Source organism: Drosophila ficusphila, unplaced genomic scaffold, assembly GCF_018152265.1.
Source record: "Drosophila ficusphila isolate 14025-0441.05 unplaced genomic scaffold, ASM1815226v1 contig_414, whole genome shotgun sequence".
NCBI classification, from domain to species: Eukaryota; Metazoa; Arthropoda; class Insecta; order Diptera; family Drosophilidae; genus Drosophila; species Drosophila ficusphila.
Window position 1 is genome coordinate 22,036,513 of NW_025064328.1, and position 21,711 is coordinate 22,058,223.

Genomic DNA, 21,711 nt, shown 5'->3' on the forward strand with positions numbered 1-21,711 from the left:
AAGCTTGGCCGCTACTTTTCTGATAATTGGTTTATTTAGAAGCTTGTGACGAAGTCACAAATTCGCGACCTACCCCACCCTAGAACAGGTTGCCACCCCCGACATATATCGCCCTGTACGCCCAATAGCCCAACGACCACCCTTCCTAATCGATCTGGTGACACCAAAACGACGATCGGCACGCGACGTCGACCGAAGGGCCGACGCAGCAGAGCAGCGAAGCTCGACGGAGGCTGGCAAAGAGGGCATCGAAGAACGATCGGGGAGTTGACTTCGAACTTCCAAAGCGAGCAGGTTGCGAAAATATAACCGGGCAAGAGACATGGCGCGAGGGACCCGTGGAAAATCACCAGGAACACAGGCAGCGACAGAGTGAACAATTATAACGCGTTCTAATAATACAAACACACAAATACAAACTTACAATAACCCGACATCTACCACAATAAAGACACATACCAGCATCGGCACCGTTAATTGTTTTCCCTCCCTCTCCGTGGCAAGTGACCCCGCAGGTATCCGAGCATGGCACAGTTCCCCCTTTCCGCCCTGTCCTGGTAGGTATGGCGCCTGGAATTTTTACCACGCCATCACCTACCTCGGCGGGTGCTATCTGGGTCCCTGTCGCCCGTCCCCCAGCGTGCCTGGAATTTTTACCACGCGCTGGGTCGGCGGCGGCAGGGGCTACTCCAATTCCCAGCGATCAGCCTTACTTCGATCGGGCTCCCGCCCTCTCTCTCTGTGTCCGATTCCGCCCTCCATCGTCAGCCATCCCGTGTGCCTGGAATTTTTACCACGCACGGGACTGGCTACGGTGGAGGCGACTGGGTCCTCTCGACCGCCGCATCCAGAGATCAGGCTCGCCGATCGCACCCGGCGGCAGCATCGGCACAGGTCACCCCCTTTCCGCCCTGCCCTGGTAGTTATGGCGCCTGGAACTTTTACCACGCTAGCAACTGCCTCGGTGGGAACCAGCCCCGTCGTCTGCCACCCAGTGTGCCTGGAATTTTTTACCACGCACTGGGTCGGCTGCGATTGGGGTCGGCTACTCCGACTAGGCAGTGACCATCCTTACTGTCGCCACCAGTGCCCTTCCCCCTCAAGTACCATGCGTCACCCACCGCCCACGAACCTCCAGTGTCCTTTCATAGACTTCTTATAAATTTTCTGTGAAGGACACCCCTGGCACCGCTGAGGCTTCACCCCGGCATAGCCAGAGACATCCTTACAAGCTTAAGAAATTTTTGTTTTATAAAGAGCTAACAAATAAATAAAAGTCAAGGGTCAAAATTTAAATCTAGCCAATATTATTTCAAATTGCTGCCCAGCCGATGGTCTTCGAATCAACATGTGAGCTATCGTTCTTTAAAAGTGGCCAGTTCTTCACTTCACCATTTCCGAGATCGGGTTACACTTTAACGCACCAACAAATCTCTTCTAGAATCTTTTATTAAACACATTTTGTCTTCTATAAACATTATTGGAGTTGTCTCATATGCTTAAAGGCTTATAAACAAAGTTAAAGGTGCTGCGAGGCAAGGACGTTATACACATTTGTATTGACCCTGTTCCGGGAGGCCGATGGCCATGGCCAAGGTTCAAGACAGAAATGCCTATGTGATTTAGCCCCTCTTTTAGATTGGTTAAGGGGCACAACTAGTGTGAAGTTTTAAAAAAATCTATTTTTTTTATACTTTGCACATTGGGCGGAAACGCCGATTTTTTGGCATAAAGTCCAAAATTATTTTGTTAAATTCCCCCTTTTTTTTATTCCGTTAAAAAAATGTTGCCCCATTATAAAAATATTTTTAAAATATTGCCATCCGTGGCTTTTTGGAAGCTATTTAAAGTCAGCTGATTGTTCTAGGTTATGTGTTCCAAACTTTTTCTCTTTCACGTGGCCAACGTTTGTTAATTTATAATTATTAAAACACAGCGCATATTTTGGGTTTTAAGTATGGAAAATAGACATCAAGGTCAGTGGCGGATTTACCGTGTAGCCAACATAGGCAGCTGCCTAGGGCGGCAAATTTTTAGGGGCGGCAAATTTCGACTGTTAACACTACTACGACTGTTAAAGGTGAAAATTAGGCTGCAGTCTAGGGCGGCAAAATCAAAACTGCCTAGGGCGGCAAATTGTCTTAATCCGCCCCTGATCAAGGTATGTAGAACTAGAGGTCTTGTGTCCGCTTCGCTGGTCAACACAATTCAACAACATAAAAGTCAATGTTGCAACATTTTTCAAATATTATATATGGAAATATAGAAAGATGGTGATTTAACACTTTTCCAGTTTGACTTTTCTACTTGCGCAGCACAATCCAGCCGTTTCTCTTTTAAACTATAGTCGCCATTGGTCCAATATCTAAATTTTCATTATCACTGCAGTTCGATATTGGAATGCCAAGCGATTGAATGATGCCAATGATCTCCATGTGCTCATTTGTCTTTCTTCGCTTAAGTTTTGTGAATATACGTTTGTCCATGAAATTAACTGAGCAGAGAACACTAAGGTTTGCATAATATGTGAAAAAACTTAATTCACTTGGAAATGATAAATGAAAACCACAAAAATTGAGTTAAAATGCTATGGTAGCGTGTTTGTCAGTGTGATGACGTAGCAACTCACTTTATATGGGACAATATTGCAATTTTCTTACGGATCCCTAATTTTTTTCAAAATAAATTATAGCCTATTGTTTAATGGCCTATCGTGGAGTTACGATAATGTAGCTTTCTAGTGATGAAAGAATTTTTTAAATCGGACCAGTAGTTCCGGAGCCTATTCGCTGCAAACAAACAAACAAACAAACTTTACCTCTTTATAATATTAGTATAGATGTTAAAAGTTTTAAAGTTATGTATGTGTTTGTGTTATGTTATATTTAGTTGATTTATATATACATGTTTTATATGGAACCTAACCCCAAAATGCCTGTGTTTCGTGGACTAGAACTAATGATATTACGTCGTATTACGTGAACTGCAAATGAGGTTGTATGTGTTATTCGATGTATATTGAAATAAAGTTAACACCTTTTGCGCATACTTGCGCAAATTAAAAATATTTGAATAGTTTTAGGACAACTCAACATTCGTCGATCCGATTTGTTGGATGTGTGGCTGGGCAGGGGACGCAGTATTGATGCTACTTTTGATTGGCTATGCGATAAAATAAACAAAAATTGCTTATCTACCGACGCTCTAAATGGCATAAAGAAACAATTGCAAAATTTTGTTGCCCATGTTAAATAGCTATTAATTAAAAGTAATAGGTATATGGAAGGAGGCAAATAAAAGCTGGCTAGCGTCAGAAATATCTTTTCTGCCCAAGGAGGATCATGCCACAAAACAGAGGGGAAGACCCCATTTAGCTTTCGAAGAAGGAGGAGCTCGTTTGAAAAGAATGTTGGCTTCAAAACTTTCGAAGGAAAATTCAAAAGACATTCTTATACATGCAGCTGCCATGTCAGCAAAGAAGTCCGGAGATAAGGAAACGTCCAGGATTTTAAAGACAAAATTGAATGCAAATGAATGTCATTCGAAGAGTTCGACACCAATTTTACTATCAGCAGATGAGGCGTTCGCATTCCTTATTGAGAACTCCTATATATTAACATTAGATTAATGAATATAAAAAAGAATTGCAATATTTTTCAAGGAAGCGAAAAACAGAGTTGCTGAAGTGCCGTTGCAGAACTTGTTAGACCATACTGATTCAAGAATTATTTTATTTCAAACCCCGGTCTTTGAACAATTTTCTAATATAAATAAACTGAAGTTAACCGTAAGCTATGGATTTGATGGTTCGACCGGACAAAGTATTTACAAGCAACGATTTAATGAAGTAGAACCTAAAAGCCTTGACCAATCTTTGTTTGTGACGACAATTATTCCTCTTGAAATGACTGATCAAATGGGTCGAATTATCTGGAGAAATCGAAACCCACAGTCCGTCAGGTATTGCAGGTCATTAAAGATTGAATTCACTAAGGAAAGTCGAAAACATATTTTAAACTCAAAAAATAGTTTGGATTTACAAATAGCCAATTTAAAAACATTTTTATATGAAGAAGCCCCTCTTAAAGTAGAAATTTCATACGACTTACGCATGACGCTTATAGATGCCAAAGTTTTGAATAGTTTAACGGGGACAAGGTCAACCCAATCGTGTCCGATTTGTGGAGCAGGCCCAAAGGACTTTTTAAAATAACTGATATTAACAGTAAGGTTTTTGAACCAAACCCGAATGCCTTGCAGTTCGGAGTTAGTCCTCTACACGCATGGATTCGATTATTTGAGTTCGTTTTGAATATATCATACCGAGTGGGTGTTCAAAAATGGCGAGTAAATAAAATAATTGAGAAGAGATTATGGACAGAAATGGGACTACATATAAACAAAACCAGTCCAAACGGCTCTGGAAATTCTAATGACGGCAACACGGCGCGAAGAGCTTTTTCAAATGTGCCATTATTAGCATAAATTCTAGATGTAGATGAAACGTTATTAACAAATCTTCAAATAATTTTAATTGTCATTTCCTGCGAATTTAAACGTAATGCCATTAAGTTTAAGAAATTCTGTGAAGAAACCATTATCTTTCACCTAAATAAATATCCATGGTATCCGACGACCGCTACCGTTCACAAGCTCTTAGTTCACGGCGCGGATATTATTATATATATGTATGAGAAAATGCTTCTGAGGCGCGTAATAAGCATTATAAGCGTGATAGACTATTTCATGCTAGAAAAAACAGTAGAATAAATAATTTGACAGACGTTTTCCACAGAGCTCTGGATTCTTCTGATCCGTATCTATCCGGAATCTCATTACACAGAAAATTCAGGATACAAGCTCTACCGAAAAAAGTTACTGAGCTCTTGGAATCACCGACATATGACGAAGAAGGCAAAATGGAATACGATTTTGAATTTAAAAATATGTTTGATTTTGATTTAGATGTAGAATTATAAAAAAAATTTTTGCTAGAAAAATATATGGAATTTAAAAAAATGTTAAAAATATTAAATTTAATAACTAATGGAAGCATATTTAGTAAAAGTTGTAGTTCTATTTATTAAAAACTTTAGTTTATGAAAAAGTAAGTAAAAATGGACAAATGGCCCACTGTTGATGTGGGCGGCGGGCATAGGCGTGGTCAAATATCAAAAACAACAAAATACGAAATTCGACAAAAATAGTTCAAGCATATATGCAAAATTTGAGCCCAGTATCTCTTAAATTAGAATTTATGCCAAAAAATCGGCGTTTCCGCCCAATATTTTTGGATAATCCTAGTTCATTAGTTAAAGGAAACAATTAGGAACATTTAAAAAAAAAATTGATGCCGATTGGTTAACCCCAACGCCTTTAATTACTTCCGTAAGGACCGAAAACGTGGTTCCGAGATAAACGCGCTTAAGGGGAGGTTCTTTTGGATTTTTCCGAAAATTAAGCAAACTTTGAGAATGGATTGCGGGAAAAATGACATACGAACTTATGCTTTTGAACTTTTGATTCGTTGTTTATTAACGATTTAAAAAAATATTCAATATTCAGGAAATTCAAAATGGCGGCTTCAAAATGGCGGATCTCGTAGACCTCTATTTTTCTGCTTTGTCTAGTGTAGGGCCGCTGGTAGTGAGCCGAAATTAGAAATGTATATCTTATATATAAAAATGGAACGCAAAATGTGTTGGTAAGCGCATAACTCAACAACGCCTGGACCAAATTGGCTAAATCTTTTTTAAAATGTTCGTTGAAGTTCAAGGATGGTTTGTAAAAAAAAGAATTAGAATTATTGCTGGAAAAACCATAAAAATAGACCATTTCTTTTTCCCATACAAATGATTTGTAACTAAAACGTAGTCATGCTTTTTTTTTTTTGTCAACGAATACACAAAACAAATTCGTATATCGTGTTTTGTGCGGAGTGTTTAATTAGTGATTAGTGAAAAATAATGCCTCCTATAAGACAAAGAAATTTAGGTAGAAGAACCAGAAATGCTACAAACCAATCTAATTACCGAACTAATCGTAGTGCACAAGAACGTGACGATGGAATTGAACGAGAAAGAATTCGGATATCACAAACAAATCTTCCACTGTTAAATAAACAACGGAAGTATGTATTTGAAACTCTTATGAAAGTAACAAATGATAAAACTGGAGGGATTTACTTCTTAGATGCACCTGGTGGTACAGGAAAAACTTTTTTGATTTTATTAATATTAGCAACAATTCGCTCACAAAATAAAATTGGACTTGCACTCGCTTCGTCGGGAATCGCAGCAACTTTGCTTGAAGGTGGCCGAACAGCCCATTCAGCACTAAAATTGCCATTAAATATGCAAAGCAATGAAACTCCAACCTGCAACGTTTCGAATAACTCTGCAATGGCAAAGGGTTTGCAGCAATGTAAATTGATTGTTTGGGATGAATGCACGATGGCACATAAAAAATCTTTGGAGGCTTTAGACAGAACCTTAAAAGATCTACGCAGCAATAATAACCGATTTGGTGGTGCAATGATTTTATTAGGAGGAGACTTTCGTCAAACATTGCCAGTGATTCCACGATCAACGCCAGCTGATGAACTCAATGCATGTCTAAAGTCCTCCAATTTGTGGAAACATGTCAAGGTACTTCATTTAAGCAAGAATATGCGTGTCGAGTTGCAAAATTACCAATCTGGAAACATATTTTCTAAACAACTCATTGACATTGGTAATGGCAAATTTCCTATAGACATGTTGACTGGCTGCATTAACTTTCCTCAAAGTTTTTGTCAGTTAATACGATCAAAAGATGAACTTATTCAGAAGGTGTTTCCAGATGTTTCTCAAAATTACAGAAACCATGATTGGTTGAGCGAACGAGCTATACTGGCTGCAAAAAACATAGATGTGAATGAATTAAATTTCAAAATTCAAGAACAAATTACAGGCGAACTGAGGATATATAAATCAGTTGATTCGGCTACTAATCAAGATGATGTAGTCAACTATCCACCGGAATTTTTAAACTCGCTGAATTTGCCAGGTTTGCCACCTAACAATCTTCAATTAAAGGTTGGATCGGTGGTTATAATGTTGCGAAATATCAACCAACCGCATCCTTGAAACGGTACACGGTTAGCGATAAAAAAAATTACTAAACAATGTGATAGAAGCAACTATACTCAAAGGAAAGTATAAAGGAGAAGATGTTCTCATACTGCGCATCCCAATGATTCCGACTAATGTGCCATTTGAGTTTAAACGACTACAGTGCTTTTGCTATGACTATAAATAAGTCCCAGGGGCAATCATTAAGTGTTTGTGGTATTAATCTAGAGAACCCATGTTTCTCATATGGTCAATTGTATGTTGCCTGTTCCCGTGTTGGAAAACCATCAGATTTGTTTATCTATGCGCCAGGTAATCAAACAAAAAACATCGTATACCACAAAGCACTACAATGATAATAATAATAATTATGATTCACATGATTAACAATAAAGCGATTACTTACTTTTAAATCCTTATATATGTTTTATTTAATTATTTTTTATTCACAACGCCCTATTACAGGGTGACAGTTCTGTTTAGGAGATTTTTTTTTAAATACGTAGGCACAAAAACTGCCACATAATCTTTTTGACAGGACGAAGTCTGTCGGGTCAACTAGTAATTTATAAAAATTGATGGAATTTCCTATGCCTTATACCTAACTTCAATCAATTTTGGTAAAAATAAACCAATTTCATGGACGTTTAAAAAAAAATGGACTTTTTTTTACTTCGATCTCGTTTAAAAATTATAAATAAACAATTTTTTATGCCAATTTAAGGTATAAGGCCTACAAAAAAGTATATACTTTCAAACATTTTTTGAATGAAGGAATCGGATCAATAGAACGAGCCCTGTGCGCAACATGGTTCCACAGCGTACCACAGCGCGCGTGACATGGGTATGTTTGACACGCTCTAGCTCAAGAAATACGCGTCGTATCGAAATATTCCTTGGCACGTATATTCTACACATATGTAACTTTAATTTTATTACAAAAAAAATCGATTTTTTTCAAAAAAATCCAAAAGAACCTCCCCTTAAAGTTTTGGCTTCCAATGGCCGGTGCTCGACATATGCTCCGTGTAAGGGCCTGTAACTTTTGTAATATTTCAAATTTGGATCTGAAATTTTTTTGAGAACATTTTCGGAACATATACGATAAGCCAAAAAAAAAAAAAAATCCATTTTTTTTTTGCCACAAGGTGAGAACCTGCCTTAATAGTGATCGGATCATTAGTTTTTGAGTAATCACTGCAGCGAATTCGGGAAATGCTGTTTCGAGAAAAACGCGTTTAAATATAAAATGATCGTTTGCACTGTTATAAGAGCGGCTGCTCTTTAAATTGCTATACCTCAAAAACTATTTGAGACATCGGCTTGAAATTTTAATATGTAATTATACCAAAGTATAAAAAAATAGATTTTTTTAAAACTTCACACTAGTTGTGCCCCTTAACCGATCAAAAAGAGGTGCTAAATCACAGGGTCAATACAAATGTGTATAACGTCCTTGCCTCGCAGCACCTTGAACTTTGTTTATAAGCCTTTAAGCATATGAGACAACTCCAATAATGTTTATAGAAGACAAAATGTGTTTAATAAAAGATTCTAGAAGAGATTTGTTGGTGCGTTAAAGTGTAACCCGATCTCGGAAATGGTGAAGTGAAGAACTGGCCACTTTTAAAGAACGATAGCTCACATGTTGATTCAAAGACCATCGGCTGGGCAGCAATTTGAAATAATGTTGGCTAGATTTAAATTTTGACCCTTGACTTTTATTTATTTGTTAGCTCTTTATAAAACAAAAATTTCTTAAGCTTCTAAATAAAAAATGTCTTTTCATATACAAATTTTCTAAAAAGTCCAGAGCCATGAAACCAATTATCCGAAAAGTAGCGGCCAAGCTTAGCCAAAACGGGAATCTTTTGCCTCGGCACCTGTTTAGTAGATGGTTGAACAGATCACTATAATCATCAACAAGTTCAATTCAAAAGATTTCGATATCCATACAAGACAGCACGTCTTAACACAATTAAATTCATTAAATTCAACCATTAAACCAAAATACTCTACCATAAAAACTGTAGTTGCCACGAATTTTGTGGGTGGAAAACGAAAAAGAGGCCGTTGCACTAAAAAAGCACTGCGCTGTATGCGAATTACTATTCGAGTTCTAATTAAGAGAACTGGAGAGAGCTGACTAGAAAATTTAAAGTTGAATATTGGTAAAAAGTGGGCTTCAAGCCCACGACATTAAGGTTACTGGATGCCAATGCAAAACGAACAAGAGTGCATATAAGTATTTTGACAAAGCGCGAAGTAATATATATAGTAATGTGTGAGCGTGTGTAACATTTGAGTACCATGGGTAAATAAAATAATTTGCAGATTGCCCCAAAACCTTCGGTTGAATGTGAGAACAATGCTCTAGCGAATACCACATGGTGAAGGGTCTGTGATGTTTAGGGGTTGGGTGTGTGCTAATGGTATCGGTAATTAAATAGTGTAACAACGCCTGATTTCCGATTTAAATAACAATTCTAAATACGGTCTTTGATCCACTCTTTATTAGCACCGGCACTGCGGGCGTTACCAGGTCAACTAACTCTAATTGCATTGTACATTAATGCTTTAATCTATTTCTTTTGAGAGAGCGCGTCATTCTCACCTATGCCGTCGCTCTTCGCTGCCGGTACGGATCTCCACACCTCTTCTTTTTTCTCCAGACGGAGCTTCAGGTTGTCATTCGGGCCAGGGAGGTCCTTTGATGCCGGAGTTTCCTGTGGCGTCAGAGTTTCGGCAACCGACTTTAACGAAATAGCTGAGGGAGACATCTCAACATCGGGGCTCACCGAATTAGACGACTTTGATGAGTCTGCGCCGATGATCTTTTTCAAATGGCTTACATTCCTGGTGTATGACTTACCACCACCAGAAATTTAAACAACATATCCCTCTCGGTTAGTTACTTCATATGTGGTCGTATCGAATGTTGGCGTCAGCTTATGCGGGAATACTACGTTTTTTAGGAGAACTTTGTCACCCACTTTTATATCGATCTCTCACGCTTTCCTAGCGTTGTCTGCTAACTCTTTCCCTTTCTCTTTCTTTCAGACGTCCCTGTCTTTCTCTTCTGAATCAGCCGTTTCGCCAACGAGATCCTGTATGCCAGGAATTTTGTCCCTTATCACTCTGTTGAACATTAGCTCTGTTGGTGGTGCGCCCGTAGTCCCGTGTGGAGTGACGTTATACATTGATACAAATTTTTGAACCTCTTCCTTGTAATTGTCGTTATTGGCATGAGCTATCTTTAGGCGTTTCACCAGATATCTGTTCATATTTTCGACTTCGCCGTTAGCCTGGGGCCAATATGGGGGAGTTGGCATTAGTCGAATGCCGCTGCTTTCACAAAAATTTTTTAACTCGACGCTGACAAATTGTCTCCCATTATCAGTCGTTAATGTTTCCGGGAACCCCAATCTGGAAAAGATCTCTTCCATTTCCTCAATAATGGTTTCCGATGATATCGACTTGATGAGTTTGAACTTCATATACCGCGAGTAATAGTCTATTAGTACGAGTACATTCTCACCATTTGGTAAAGGGCCCAAAAGATCGGTCGCTAAGCATCTCCAGGGTCCATTAGGGAACGGATGCCTTTTCATGGCGGCCGGATTTGATGGCATTGATACCAAAAGGCAATCGCGGCACTCCTTAACATACTGTTCTGTGTCCTTGTCCATACACGGCCACCAAACTTTTGAACGAAGCCTCCGTTTCATAGCGCTTATCCCGGGATGCCCTTCATGAGCGAGTTCAAGTATTGGTTCACGTAACTTCTGCGGAATTACTAGTCTTGTGCCCCGCAATAGAATATTTCCCACAATCGAGAGTTCTAAACGAAATGGATAGTACGGGCTAGACATATTTGAGTTCCATGAATCCTGACCAAGGCATGTCATCACGTCTTTTATTTCCTCAGCCTGGGTGCTCATCTCTGTGACCTTCGATATGGAAAGTGATCTAGGAATCGAGGTTGACACCACGCGAAATATGTGTTCCTCACCAGCCCAGTCATAAGGGTCTGTATCGGTTACTTTGCAAAGTCTTGATAGAGAGTCGGCAATATTCTCCCTTCCTGCCTTATATGTATACTACACGGAATCGGTAAGATTGTAATCGCAGCAACCACCTTTCAATCCTGGCTGGAGGTCACGAAGTTGGTTTAAAGATTGATTCAAGTGGCTTGTGGTCAGTTATCAGATCAAATTGTAATCCCGCTTTCTTTTTCTGTTTGTGAATATCTTTTTTCCACCGACGACAATTTCTTACTAGTAAACGATATTATGAGTGCAGTATTCGATTTATCAAATTGCACTAACACTGCTCCCAAGGCCACTGGGCTGGCATCTGCGATCAAACACGTTTTATCCTGCAGGTTAAAGTATGACAACATTGGAACTGTGGAAATCTTAGCTTTGAGATTTTGGAATGCTTCTTCCTGTGGCCTGCCCCAATAGAACGTTTCATGGCTTTTCAGTAATTTCCTCAAAGGCTCTGTATTATCCGCCAGATCAGATACGAATTTCCCAATGTACTAAACCGAGAAAGCTGCGTACCTCTTCTTTATTTTTTGGGCGCTCTAAACGTTGTAATCACCTTCACTTTCTCGGGATCAACTTCGATCCCCTTGTCCGAGAGGATGTGACCTAGAAATTTCAATTTCTGTACTCGAAATATGCATTTCTTCTCATTTAGTGCTACGTTATTGGCTCGAAATATTTCCTTAACCTTTGCGAGTGATTTGTCATGCTCCTCAATATTGTTGCCAAATATTATCACGTCATCAATGTAATTCAAAGCATTCTGACCAGGGGCCAACATTTCCTCCATTAACCGTTGAAATATTTCTGGGGCTGAATTCACGCCAAACATCAGCCTCTTATATCGAAATAAACTGCGGTGCGTTATGAAGGTAGTAATTTCTCGGCTGGATTCGGTCAGCTCCAGCTGATGGTAAGCGCTTTTTAAATCCAGTCGTGAAAAATACTTGGCACCTTTCAGCTTGGTCATGAACGTTTCGAACGTTGGCAACGGGTAGTTTTCTCGTTGTATTGCTTTGTTTGCGCGTCTCATGTCCAAACATACCCGGATATCTCCGTCGTCCTAAAACGCAATCACAACTGGCGATATCCAAGCGCTCGGGCCCAATACTGGTTCGATTTAAGGCTTCCTCCAATTTATCGGTGACTTTACTTTCCAACGCTGTTGGCACCCGCCTCATTGGTTGCTTCACTGGGACTATTGACTTATCAATGGACAGCTTGACCGACACATCACGCCATTTGGGGAAAGGCTCGGCCTTTTCAACTCGATGTACGTCTAAACCCAGTTTTAGAACGTTGAGTTTGATTGCTGTGTCACGTCCCAACAGCGATTGTCTACTATTTTCAATGACGTAAAAAGTAGCAATCAGTTCGGGATCGTTTAGCACCGAAATCAGCGCTTCAAAAACTTGTAGCAGTTTAAGTAGATGATCAGAGGCATATGCGCGAAACTGGTTGGCTGATTCCGAGCGCGAGTTAAACATTACTGCCCTTTTCTCGCACAATTGCCGCCATTCCGACTGACTTATTAGATTGTACTTCGAGCCCGAATCAATTATCATAGTGACTGCATCGCCCCCTATTTTACATGGAAGTTCTTCTTCTCGTGATGATCCATATTCCACTCTGAATAATTCCGCGTCTTTTGGACTATCCGGGTAATTTTTAGAACCACTAGATATGGACTTGATTGTAGAATGATCATATTGTCGTCGCTTTCTATTTGGACCTTCCCATTTGTCATATGGCTTCCTTTTCCTTGTACGGCATTTTCGATAAAAATGTCCAATCCTTTCGCATTTCCTGCATTTCGCATTCCTGGCTGGGCAGTCCAAACTATTATCTTGGTGCCCTTTTTGGCCACATCTGCCACATTCGGAACTCGCGCTGCGCTGAACTATTTTGTTGACGCTACTTGCATTCGATTGCGGGATCATCGACTGCGTTTGTTTATTAACTTGTTCGTCAAGACTACATGTTTTAATGACCTCCTCCAAAGTGAATTCATTTTCCAACAGCTTCTTTTTTAGCTCCAACGAAGCCCAGACATCGATGATTCTATCTTTTAGGCAGATATCCTCTATCTGTTCTTTGGTCTCTCCAAATGAACATTTAACTGTTTGGCGGCGAAGCCTCATCAAAAACTCTGTGAAACATTCTCCCTCTATTGGGGTCATCGACCGAAACAAATGTCTCTCAAAAGCCGAGTTGCGCTGCGGTGAAAAATACTCGTTCAGTTTGGTAATAAGAGGTGTTAAAACATCATTTTTCTCCTCCTCGACAAAAGGAATTAATGCTCCCGGAATGCTGTAGACTACAGCCTGGAGCTGCGGTCCGCCCAGGTGGAGAAGCTTGTTCCTTTTCTTATATACGGATGTGTTCTCCTCCGTGTCAATATATATATTAAACGCGCGCAACCATGCCTCCCACTCTGTTCTCCATAGCGCTTTATCCATTCCCTGACACAGGAATTGTTTTAACTCGGTCATGTTTAGTATAACCTGAAAGATAATTCAAATTAGATGGCCATTAGCAATTTCTTATTTTTTTTTTTTTATTAATAGACTCTTTATGCGAACATCTCAAATTATGTTTCGCTCTTTTTTTTTTATATATAGTCGCATTCCCTTTAGAACCGACTCCTTTAATGCAGCAGCCGGAATTTAATCGGCTAACCCTGCTTAATCTCGTTCCATTTGGAACAGATTCTCTTAATGCGAAAATTACACTTTGCTATCGCTCTTATTTTGATCTCGTTCTCTTAGGAACGGACTCTCTTAGTGCAGCCGCCGGAATTTAATCGGCTTGTGCTGTCCACCTTTTCTTTTCTCACCCTTTTTCCTTTTCGCACCTCCCACATATATATGTATAACGGCGAGACACGCATCAGTTTTTTCTTCCTTCCAGTTATTTCTTTTTTTCCGTTAATTTGGCCGGTAGTACTTATAAAATACTTGGTAAATATTTAAAGTCCAGTTTTTCTCCTCGTCGCCAGTATAACAACGCCTGATTTCCGACTTAAATAACAATTCCAAATACGGTCTTTGATCCACTCTTTATTAGCACCGGCACTGCGGGCGTTACCAGGTCAACTAACTCTAATTGCATTGTACATTAATGCTTTAATCTATTTCTTTTGAGAGAGCGCGTCATTCTCATCTATGCCGTCGCTCTACGCTGCCGGTACGGATCTCCAAAAATAGCAATCAATGGCACAATGAATCAAGGACAATATTTTCACATCCTGAATGACCATACATTTACTTCCGGGTACAAACTCATTGGACAAACTTTATCCTGCAACAGGACAATGCCCCATGTCACAAGTGCAAAGTAATTACAAAGTTCCGATCTTAATATAAATAAAAGTGTGTGAGCGTGAGCTTAAACACAAAAACATAAAATATGTCCAAAAAATATTAAAAACGCGCGAGAATACGATTGCTGAGGTCAAAGTTCTTTGGAAAGATATTTCCCAAGAATGTCCCCAAAATTTAGTAAAATAGATGCATCGTAGTTTGCAGAAGGTAATAGATTATCAGGCAGGCTCCGGTTTTCACTTTCACAAGATTTTTTCGTTTTCAAAAACGGGCAAATTTTTTTGTCGAAATGAAAAGTAAATGCCTTTTTCTACATCAAATCGGTTCTTAATTGCAAAATGAAAAAAATAGTTGACTCCTTGGTCTATTGATCTTCATTTCACTACATCATTAGGTCAATCTATTGGGTTGGCAAGAAAGTCATGTCGTTTTTTTAGTAATCGTTTTTAATCTAATTTATTTACGACTAATCGAGCACCAGGGTCACACTTTTTAGTATCGTTTTAAAGCTTATTGTCTTAGGTACTATCGACGAAAATTTGGTAATTATTCGATAACATTTGTGGAAGCTATAGCTAATTAAACATGGAGGACCAAAGTGAGCATTTTCGGCATATTTTGCTTTTTTACTTCCAAAAAGGAAAAAAGCGGTCGAAGCTCGCGAAAAATTGTGCGAAGTATATGGTAAAGATGCCATGAGTAATCGCCAATGTCAGCGCTGGTTTGCCAAATTCAGGCTCAGATTTTGAAGTTAAAACGCCCCACGCTCTGGTCGACCATCGGCCGTTTTTGACGGACAAATTCAGGCTTTGCTGGATGAAAACCGGCGTTATTCAACGCGGGAGATGTCAGAGAAGCTCAGTGTGTCGGATTCAACGGTTGAAAACCATTTGAAGAAACTTGGCTACGTAAGCAAGCTCGATGTTTGGATTCCGCATAACTTAAAGGAAATTCACCTAACTAAGCGTATCAACATCTGCTATTCTCTGCTGCAACGGATTAAATACGATCCTTTTTTGAAGCGGATCATTACTGGCGACGAAAAGTGGGTTGTTTACAATAATGTCCAACGAAAAAGATCATGGAGCAAGAAAGATGAGCCATCCCAATCCACATCAAAGGCCGATATCCATCAGAGGAAAGTTATACTGTCTGTTTGGTGGAATTGGAAGGGTGTAGTGCACTTTGAGCTGCTGGGACGGAATGAAACCATCAATTCAGATGTGTACTGTCGCCAGCTATCCAATTTGGCGGAAAAGATTAAAGAAAAGGAGCCGGCACTAGCTAATCGCAAGGGTATAGTCTTTCACCATGACAACGCTAGGCCCAAACACATCTTTGGTCACTCGGCAAAAATTAACGGAGCTGAATTGGGAAGTGCTACCACATCCACCTTATAGTCCGGACTTAGCACCTTCAGATTACCATTTGTTTCGCTCTCTTCAAAACTCTTTGAATGGTAAAAACTTTGATTCAGATGAGGCTGTCGAAAACCACTTGTCTCGATTCTTTGCTGGAAAAGACCAAAAGTTCTTCGAGCGCGGAATTATGCAGCTGCCCGAAAGATGGTCATTAGTGGTCGAACAAAACGGCCAATACATAATTGATTAATTATAAGTCCTGATATGAATAAATCATCTCTGAAAATATTGAAAAAAAAAACGACATGACTTTCTTGCCAACCCAATATAATTTAATAGAATACTAAAATAATTTTAAACATTCCTGGTATAACAAAAAATGTATACAGGCAGGCTCCGGTTTTTTACTTTTTTTTCGTTTTCGTTTTTGGGCGAACACGTACGTTTTCGTTTTAGGTGCTCCGGTTTTCACAAACTTTTTGTCATCGTTTCGTTATCGGAACGGTTCATTTTTTCATCGTTTCTCACTGTTCAAACAACTGAAATTAATCATATTTATTATAAAAGCTTATTTAACTTTTCTTTACAAATATTTTAGCTTCGTTTTCATTTTATAAGAATTTTTAAGTGGTTGTTTTGTTCCACTACAAGTACGGCAGCATTGACGATAACTTTTGGCAATAGATTTATCGGCCCCTTAGCAAAACGAAAGTTGTTGTTGCCGACGGCAAATATTTTATGTATGAAATCAAGATGGGGTCAGAAAATAATTATTTAAAAAATAAATACGAATTATTGTAGTTTCAGTTTAATTTAATCAAAATTTTTAATAAGATTAAGATTTTTCACTATTCATCTATCTCTGATCGTTAGCGCCTGGGCCCAGAATAGACGCACTTGACCAGATTAATAAATCAGAATGGTTAATCCGTAAAATAGTGAGTTTTTTCTAATAGTCGGCGTCTTCCGTAGGTGAAAACTCAAACAGAAGTGAATATTATGTTTAAAATCATACCAATGTATACTTACACTTCAACAATAACTGGAAAAGCAGCATCTCTTAATTCTTCCCTCCAGCTAGGAGGAAGTAGTAATTGAACTTGAGCTCGTCCTCCATGCGGTAATGGTATTTCAAAAGATCTCTGGGTCGGTAAGGCCAGTTTTAGTAATCTTTCTGTATAAAATGGCCGCGTGTCATATAAAATTTTAACTAAGCTGTGAGTTTTATGCATATGAACTCCTGATACAGGAAGTCCTGGACCTAGGCATTCCAAAATGTAGAACTCAATTCCATAGTTTGTTGCAATTCCTAATGATGGTGTTATAAAAGCGTCAAAATGTGAACAGTTGGTATAATAGTAACGACTACTCCAGAGATCTTCCCCCAAATCACACGTGATACATTGTGGTTGGATTCTGTTGATAAAAATAATATTAAATAAATAATGAACTACTTGTCTGTCTGTATTCTTACTTTCTGATATCATCATGTATTGGGTCTTTAACAGAATATAAGTGCCTTTGACCAGGCTTTTTATCTTGAGTAGCCAAAAAGTAAACTTTGTGATTTTTAGTATCCCAACATATTATCTTTATCACCTAAAAAAAGAAATCAGTTAGCAAAATAATTATCATTTATACTTCTAGGCCAACCCCAATGGGGCTAGCCTGTGTAGTTATTTTGATAGATTATAGAAATCACTAAAAAAAATTTACGACGCGCGCAAACGAAAAAGGCCAATTTCGTCACCCTTTTCTTAAGTTTTTATTTATTGGGTAAATGAAGCTTGATGAACTATGCGGTGAAGGTTTATGCACAAATCAATAAAAGTCGTTATTGTTCACAGTTTATTCATTTATTAATAAGAGAGCACGGTTAGTTTATCCTTTACATTTTCCAAGTGAGTGAGAGTTTTTTAAACCTTAAAGATATCGATAACAGAAAGTCAAAAAGCGCCACGCTTACCAGCGCTTAAATTGGCGCGTATAACAAATCATTTTCCCTGTTCAAAACTCCTTATTAATTTAAGTGTGCGTTTATACAAAATAAAGATTGGTTTTTCCTGAGAGTAATGACTAGATACAAAGCAAAATTAAATGTTCAACATTTAACCTTACGAAAGATCAATTCCTGAATTTAAATACTTAATAACGACTAACATAAAGTTAATTTTCGTCTTTCGTCGTTCACAGCTAATGAAACACTTTACAGTCTTTATTGCATTCGCGTTCTTTGGCACAGGAGATGATGTTGCTCCTTTAGCAGTGGCCTCCTCACAACATTTGCAATCTGGTCCTTGGTACTGACGTACTGAACGTCGATTCTTCTTTTCTCAGCGAGATCACGGAAGATGTTATACTTTACATCGATGTGCTTCAACCGCTTATATTCTCAGCGATGAAGCAGTCGAATTCAGGCTTGGTTGTCCTCATGATGCTTGATTCCAAGGTCGGCCAATAATGTCTCGATCCAGATGAGTTCCGTTGCAGCATTAGCAAGTGCAACGTCAAGTCAAGAGAATTTTGCCTGCGTGATGCCCACAGCACCAAGTTCCCGTGGACGAGTATAACATACCCTGACGTCGTTTTCCAGTTACCCTCACTTCCAAAATTGGCGTCTGCAAAACAACTGACAACTGGAGCATGGTTTTTCTTGTAGACGAGGCAGTAATTCTGGGTCCCTTTTATGTATCGTAGAGCTCGCTTCAAGCCTTTTCATTAGCATCGTGAGCAACAGATGACACACAACGTCGCTTCCCTCCAGAGAGGCACTAGATTGATGCAATTCCCTAACAAATGTATCAGATTTTAGAAAAAATTAGGTTAGTTTTTCACACATCGGGATTAATTTAGTGGTCATCAGTTTTATTTTTTTTATTAACAATTGACTTGCGAGTCCTTTACGCTCGAAAGTAGATATCAAGGACATCCATAATTCAAGCCCGTTTTCCTTGTATTCCTTGGCATATTCCAAGTGGCTGTCCGCAATCCTCTGTATTATTTGGGACTTGCACTTCCGGTCGAGTCGTTTCAATTTTCCACCTCGGTGTCCGATTCCGTATTATCTATGAGAGGTTCCAGCGGTGAATCCGCAAACGGCATAAGATCGAGTTTCTTGGGCGAAGTTTCCATTCGGAATTTCCAGTTCCCGAAATAGAGGAATGCGATACTTCGACTCCGATTCCTCAGACATTTTCCAGGTAGGTTTGGTTGCAAGATTTGCAAGAGAAATGAAAAAATTAATGATTCTAATTTTAAAAATTTCGTTCCAAAATTTCTGTGTTCCCGCAACCTTAAAAGAGTCAGAGCGTATGTTCAGCAAAGTTGGATTTATTATAAGTAACCGGGGTTTCGCTTAAGGCGAATAATGCAGACATTTTACTATTTCAACAAAGCAATGCATGAATACAACTTATTTTTCATAATTCATATAAATTCATATAAAAATGACTTTAATTTTGTTGATTTTTGTTGAAATATCTTATGTTTTATGTTGATGATATGATCAAATAATTTTGACCTTTTTATTTCTGTTTGTAGTAATTTATACAGCACTAAAAACCTTAATATGCAAAAAATTAAATAAATATGCAAAATGCTATCGATACTATTGAATTTTCGCTATGAAATCATCGAAAATATCGAATGGTTTCCGAACTCTAGTTGTTATTGTTTACAGTTTATTCCATTATTAATAAGAAAGCGCTGTTTCTTTATTCTTACATTTTCCAAGTGAGTGAGAGTTTTTTAAACCTTCAAGATATCGATAACAGAAAGTCAAATAGAACCACACTTACCAGCACTTAATTGACGCGTATTTCAAATCATTTTCAACTTTCAAACAAGCTTAACAAGAAAAAAGACTAGCTTCGGCAAGCCGATCAAATAATACAATCTGTAAAATCTTTGGCAAAAAGATTCAAAAGGTAAGCCAGTTCATTTTTATGACGGGAAAAAATCGAAAAGGCGAATAACTTAGTTGTTCAATTACTTTTGACTTTTTATTGATAATGTAAAGGTATTTAATCAAGTAGGTAAGCTAGTTTCGCTAAGCCGAAGCTTGTAAACCCGTGCAGATAAAACTAAGCCTAAAAACTCCAGTCTGCAAAATCCTTTGACAACTTATGTTTTGCCCCAAACTAACCATGCTTCCTATAACGTGCACTATGAGTTATTAAAATACAAAAATTATATATTTTAAAAGTAATAAGTCAGCATTATGCTAATGATGTCAAATTTTTATTCAGAGCTTATGATAATGGACACAGAAAAACAATATGATTTTATATTGCCGAATAAAACGCGATACCTGTGATGCAGTGGTTTATTCTTTTGCGAATTAAGAGCGAAAGCGGAAAACGAAATCGAGAAGAAAGTTACGCAGTGCGTACGATAGAGAGTTCAATTTTCAACTAACTTTAATTTCAACAAATTCTCTTACATGCTAACCTACAAGTACTGAGCGGGAGAGCGGCGGCCGAATTCACCTGAGCGAGAAAGCTTTATTAAGCCCCGATCCCCGCTTTACATTATACAAAAAGAGAAATCTCCAAAACACCGCCCCCTCTGAAGGGGTGACGTCCTTCAGGACACCGTCGGAAGTAGAGCCAGCCGATGGATGGCTCGCCTAAACATCCCGTCTGCCGTCTTGACGTCCGCCACTCGGACCTTTCAATCAGCGCCGACGTGCACCTCCACTACGCGCCCGATCCTCCACTGCTGGGGCGGCAGATTGTCCTCGCCTAAGACGACGAGCGCTCCCACGTCGAGATTTTGGACCTCCTTGTTCCACTTTTGCCTCGTCTGCAGGCTGGAGACGTACTCCCGGGACCATCGCTGCCAGAACCTGTGCCTGAGCGACAAGACACTGCGCCATCTTCGCAAGCAGGTTAGGCTGATCTGGTCCGGGAGTGCCGACGGTGATGGAGCTACCAGCGGGCCGCCGATCAGGAGATGTCCGAGGGTGAGGGCTTCGCCGTCGCTGGGGTCGCTGCTTAGCGCTCCGATGGGCCTCGAGTTTAGTACCGCCTCCACGCTGGCAAGGAGAGTTCCGAGCTCCTCCGCGGTCAAGAGGTCGTGACTGACCGTTCGAAGGAACAGGTGCTTTGTAGACTTCACACCTGCTTCCCATAGACCGGCGAAGTGAGGTGCTCTGGGCGGTATGAACGCAAACTCGCATCCTTTTTTTGATGCGAATGCTTCTATACCGCCCCCTGCTCCTCCAGACGGGCCGGAACTCTTTCAGATGCCGATCCGCGCCGACGAAGTTGGTCGCGTTGTCGCACCACACCTTCTCCGAAATCCCGCGACGACTCACAAACCTTTGAAAAGCCAATAAAAAATGCATCAGTGGTAAGGTCAGACACTAACTCTAAGTGGACCTCTTTGGACGCAAAACACACAAACAAGGCCACATATGACTTTTACGGTGGTTTACCACGGATGCGATATGTTGTTGGATGCCACAAAAATCGACGCCACTGATATTAAAAAGGCGGAGAGCTCGGAGTCTGTCTGATGACAAGTTCCCCATAATTTGCGTCAAGAGTTGCGGCTTGCATCGAAAGCAGCGCATGCACGAACGAACTGTTCGGCGACATACGTCTTGAGCATTGACCAACCAGACTGACTCTCTGTGAGCTTTTCGTTAGCAACAACGGAAATTTGGCTTCGTACGGGATAGGAGCATTCTATAACCGACCACAAACTCGCCATAATGTCGAAGTGCACCAATCTAATTTATAGGAACAAAGGGATTTAGCTTTTGAATCTGCGTTGATACCGGTTTCTTTTTCCGATTGTGCCTATGTCTTTACTGAATTCGTGAGATTGGATGACTTCTACAATTTTGTCGAACGCAAAATTC

At 39.5% G+C, this 21,711-nt stretch overlaps 1 protein-coding gene across 4 annotated transcripts in view; it reads right to left on the reverse strand.

Annotated features, from left to right (window-relative positions):
• Positions 1 to 21,711, reverse strand: part of LOC108101621 (inactive dipeptidyl peptidase 10) — a 319,002-nt gene that overhangs the window by 10,810 nt on the left and 286,481 nt on the right. For 3 of the 4 annotated variants that reach the window (XM_043208357.1, XM_043208356.1, XM_043208358.1), the window contains 2 exons: positions 17,320 to 17,444; positions 16,875 to 17,261 (listed from right to left, as the gene is read on the reverse strand). In XM_043208357.1, the coding sequence (XP_043064292.1) occupies positions 16,875 to 17,261; positions 17,320 to 17,444 (512 nt within the window). Of the gene's footprint in view, positions 1 to 16,874; positions 17,262 to 17,319; positions 17,445 to 21,711 lie in introns of those variants that run through there. The other variant, XM_043208359.1, reaches the window with a different exon arrangement.